This window comes from Oratosquilla oratoria, chromosome 41 (genome assembly GCF_046742065.1).
Source record: "Oratosquilla oratoria isolate Oo_2021 chromosome 41, ASM4674206v1, whole genome shotgun sequence".
Classification (NCBI taxonomy): domain Eukaryota; kingdom Metazoa; phylum Arthropoda; class Malacostraca; order Stomatopoda; family Squillidae; genus Oratosquilla; species Oratosquilla oratoria.
The window spans coordinates 8,491,742-8,496,741 of record NC_134817.1 but is presented as its reverse complement, the minus strand read 5'-3'; the positions used below and the strand labels follow the sequence as shown (position 1 = coordinate 8,496,741).

Sequence of the window (5,000 nt, the reverse complement as noted above, 5' to 3'; positions counted from 1 at the left end):
CCTCGTCTCCCGAGTTTTCCTCCCTCCTCTTAATTGACCTCCCCTCCTTGATTTCCTCCTCCTCCTCTTTTTCCTCGATCTCTTCTTTCCCTCCTCCTCTTCTTCCTCAATCTCCTCTCTCCCTCTCCCTCTTCCTCTCTTATCTCCTACTCCTCGGTCTCCTAATACTCCTCTTCTTCCTGGTACTCCTCTTCCTCCTCCTCCTCGATCTTCTCCTTCCCCTCTTCATCCTCGTCGTCTTCCTCACTTCTCTTACTTTTCAATCCCTTCCTACTCCTCCTCCTCTTCATCCTCCATTACCTTCTCGTCTTCTACTTCTTTATTCGTGTTGGAGCACATGTCAGGAGGGTTGAGAGGGGTAATGAAAGTGTGAAGTGCAGTAGTTTATCATGCATTTCTAAAATAACTCTGAAGTCTTGTCATGGCTGGGGTATACGCCTGAATCAAAACAGGGTTTCTGTGGTTGCAATCACATCACCGTGGTACGAAAATGCAAAATAACCACAGGAGAAGAGAAACTTGTAGACAACAAGTACTTTCGTATATTGCATCTTCAGTCTGAAGATGTAATATACGAAAGCACTTACTGTCTACAAATTTCTCTTCTCCCGTGGTTATTTTGCACACACACACACACACACACACACACACACACACACACACACACACACACACACACACACACACACACACACACACACACACACACACACACACACACACACACACACACACACACACACACACACATATATATATGTGTGTGTGTGTGTGTTTATAAATATATGATACTTTATCATAATAGTAATTTTACTTATATCAAATATGTCATATAACGCACAACACTGTCATTGTTCTTTGTCCAATTTACCCCCTCGGTCGTCTGGGAACACAATGGTTCTCATATCAAGGGGCTCATGCATTAGAACCCAACGAAGCGAGCAGTGTGCAGAGATACTTCCCTTCATTCTGTCTTTATTAAGAAAGAAAGGAGCTTACGTCATATTTCCTGGAAATTTTCATATGCGAAAGTGAAAGAAATAGATTTATTGCATCTAATACTTTTTCTTTTTCTATTTAATCTTTTTTTTCAGAGCGTGGATTTAATCTTGAGTGGAAGTGGTATAGTTCATAATTTTACTTTTTTCCAGATGCACGGTAACTATCAGTTTTGCGGACTTGTTTTTCGTTTAATTAAAATCCCTCTTCACCTCTTTGCATTTTATTTTGGTGTCTGATTACATTAAAAAATGTTTATAGAAATTCGCAAAAACAATAAATCATCATTTTTTTTATCAGAATTTACGGAATTATTGCGTTACTGGAGATGTCGCATAATGTAATTTTCGCGTGATGTGAAGTTAATTTTAATGTGTGAAGTAGGGTGTTTCGTTCCTTAGACTTAGGAAATTCTGGGTCAGGCAAATAGTTTTTTCCTATTACAAAATACTTCGGTGATAAGAAAACACATGCTATTTGCATTAGTGTACGAATTGTTACAAGGATATGCTTGACCTATAATTCTATAAAGGTAAGGGCTGTAACACAAAAAAAAACTCGTTTAAGTATTTCTAGACCTTAGAATAAAAAAACTCAGTTAAGTATTTCTAGAGCTTAGAATGAAAAAAAACTAAGTTAAGTGTTTATATATCTTAGAATAAAAAACTCAGTTAAGTATTTCTAGACCTTAGAATAAAAGAAAATCAGAAGAAAAATGGACTTCTGAGTGAAACTGACGTCATAAACTTATACAGTGATGAAAGAAAACGGAAGATAGGACACCTGGCGACAGTTCTAAGAACTAAATTTGTTACGCGCGTGATTTGGACTGGTGTGCATCTCATTATTCTACATACGTTGCGTGAATAAAAACAACAACAACAACTTGACATTAATCCAAAAATAAACTGAAAAAAACGAGTTATTGAGGATGTACCACAAATGACCACGCAGGTAACAGATCGGTGATCATGTTTAATATTTACAGCAAAATGTATCACACAAAAGGCAGGTAGAGAGCTCGTGGTTTTAAACATTGGCATTCATATTTCTATCTACATGATAGTCAATGAAACGTTCATAAAACTTCGTGTACTTTACATGATGTAAACTACCTTTACTGACCGTTCCATTCTGATCGCTACTGTTTTAAGTGGTTCATTAACTACACAGTCGATATTTTTTGTACCAAACACTTTATTCTCAAATTAGCTGTAAACATGATTGTAACGGTACTAAAATATTATTTTATGGTCATACCGATTTCTAAAAAGTGGAACAGTAGCCTTAAAATCATGTCAAATTTTGTCTGTCTGGAATGTTGCTTGATCGTAGTCTGGTACAGGATATTTCATCTCCAGTATAAAAAAAATCGGAGACATTTGCTCAGATGCAAGTGCTGTCTAAGAAGCTATCTCCTTCTGGAGTCGAAGGCTTCACCTAAAGATTCATATTCCACAAAGTATTACTTGGCAAATGTCGTTTTGAATAGCGGAGGTGCTGTCACACCGTGTCCAAGTCAAGGTTTGAATTCACCAAAAATCTGCATTCGTAAGATTCACGATAAAATGAAGAGGATTTTTTTTCCAATATCACTGCATCGTGGCTCGAGTGGTTTTCCTCGACCATAGTTTCATGTAAAAAAAAAAAAAAAAAAAAAAAAAAAAAAAAAACTAAATCATATTGGACATACGTGAGTGCTACTCCATCTCACGATCATAGAACTCTGGTGAACTCCACCCTGTCCTCGGAATCTCGAGTATAAGGTCCTCGTGTCCAGTCAGAGGCTGTTGTCGACTTCCTGGATGATGCAAAGTTCCTATACACGAAGCCCTAGATTTTCCAAATTAGTATAATGATACATTGATCTGGATGATGGAGAACATAAACACAGGGGAAGGCTCGGAACCCTAAATACTCTAACGTTTCGTTCGCGTAGAACTTCTTCAGAGAGTGATTATGTTCTCCATCATCCAAATAATTTGTCTAAAAAAAAAAAAAAAACTTATCAATACATTGATCTTTACAGTATTGTGGTCCGTCCCCCCGCCTGGAACTATGTGGTCCTGATCAGAACGCCTACACGGCCGCCTACCTCTTCGACAAGTCGACCTTCATGACCACCGGAGTCCTCCACGAACTGAGCTGCTACTGCCCGTCCCCGGCCATCCACCTTCGTGCTGATATGACTGAAGGAGTTCTCGGCGACGAGATGGTCATGGCAACCATTCACACGTGCACACGGGTGAGTTTCTTTGGATGAGTCAGGCTAAAAAATCTACGGGTTTAAACCACCTTTTTGTGAACATTTCGCCCACGGACGTTTGGGCCAGTATTCTCAACCTTTCCCAGTGTTCAATCCCCCCATCTCCTCTTTCTCTCCTCCTCCTCCTCCTCCTCCTCTTCCTTCCCCCTTCTTCTTTTCTCTCCCCGCTCCCTCCTTTCCCCTTATTTAATTTCAAGCATATGTATCTCAACTTGTACTTGAAAAAGCTGTAATAAGCGAAACGTCGTACAAATAAAGGCTCCGTCCTCATATGGTGTTTAACTCGTCAGTCTTGTCAGCAACTGCCACTTTCATGAAAATCTACGGATACTCATTAAAGTTTGTGAACATTATGCCTGCGAGTTGGGATCTATTTATGTTCTCGTCAGACTTTATTTTATTTTTTTTTTTGGACGGCGGATGGTGTGTTATGTGTGTATGTCTATTCATAGACTCGTTTCGACAGTTTGAACGAATTACTCTCTCTAGTGGAATTTAATCCTTAGGGTGTATACTCACGAGGCCATGATGATGCAGTTTTGTCAAGGCATCTGCTGAAAAGAGATTTTTGGAAGTATACCCGTAACCTACCGACATTCATCGGAGCAAAGTTGCGCCATCCTAAGTGTCCTATTTTACCTCCAACCTTCAATTAATCGGAGGTACCGCCTACGTCCATCACCTTTCCCGCCGTAAAATCACCACGGCAAACAATTTTGTCTTCTCGGCAATTTACACAGAATATCGTCTGATGTGCTGGAGAAAAAACATTTTCCCCCAGCATATCAGGTCCACTTCCCAAAAGCTGCGGACTGGAAATTTGCTTCAACAGTCTGAGGAAAAATAGCCCAGTGTGATATCGACCCTTGTCGAGGGAAGAAGCTTAGCGTTCCTGTCCCATCAGAGAAAAAGTCGATTATTCAAACTATCGAAACGAGTCTGTATTTATCGAGTGGCTTTCCCGGATAGCGATAAAGTATATATTTATCATTATTATAATTTTTTTGCATTCAACCTTGATATGGACCAAAAAGTCTCCTGTCGGTATGCTCCACCTTTTTAATCCTTTGTAATCCTTTGTAAGATGAAATGCATTTAGCAATTTAGCACGTGAGTTGATGTCGGAATACGTTGGGTGTACAAAGCCAAGAAAACCCACCAGGGGAAGTCGCTTATTCTATATACCCATCTATCTATTTATTTATCTATCTATCTATCTATCTATTTATCTCTCTATCTATCTATCTATCTATCTATCTATATCTATCTATCTAACTATCAATCTATCTATCTACCTATCCACTTATGTATGTATGTCTGTATGTATGTATGTATGTATGTATGTATGTATGTATGTATGTATGTATGTATGTATGTATGTATGTATGTATGTATGTATGTCACTTAGACAAAATGCTGTAGCACATTTGTAAATATATCACGAAGAACCCACAGTCGGAATAAAAGTAAAATTCGGAAGAAAGTGTAACTTCTATATTTCAGCTAATAGCTATAGCCCTCTTCAGGAAAGTGAAGAGGGCTTCTAAAGCTTCCTTTTATTCCGACAGTGGGTTCTTCGTGATATATGTATGTATGAATGTACCTGTATATCTACCTATATATTTATCTATACATATTCATTTATCTATTCATTCATCTATTCATTTACGCATTCATTTCTTTCAGCCTCACCTGTGCAGCGTTGAGGAACCTTGCAAGGAAGTGAGCATCACGG

General features: G+C 38.7%; 1 protein-coding gene across 1 annotated transcript in view; it reads left to right on the top strand.

Annotated features, from left to right (window-relative positions):
- LOC143021270 (U-scoloptoxin(11)-Sm5a-like) overlaps window positions 1–5,000 on the top strand; it is a 40,559-nt gene that overhangs the window by 34,537 nt on the left and 1,022 nt on the right. The window contains exons 3-4 of the mRNA XM_076178673.1: window positions 3,029–3,244; window positions 4,952–5,000. The exon at window positions 4,952–5,000 is cut by the window's right edge and continues 1,022 nt beyond it. Of these exons, the coding sequence (XP_076034788.1) occupies window positions 3,029–3,244; window positions 4,952–5,000 (265 nt within the window). The remainder of the gene's footprint in view (window positions 1–3,028; window positions 3,245–4,951) is intronic.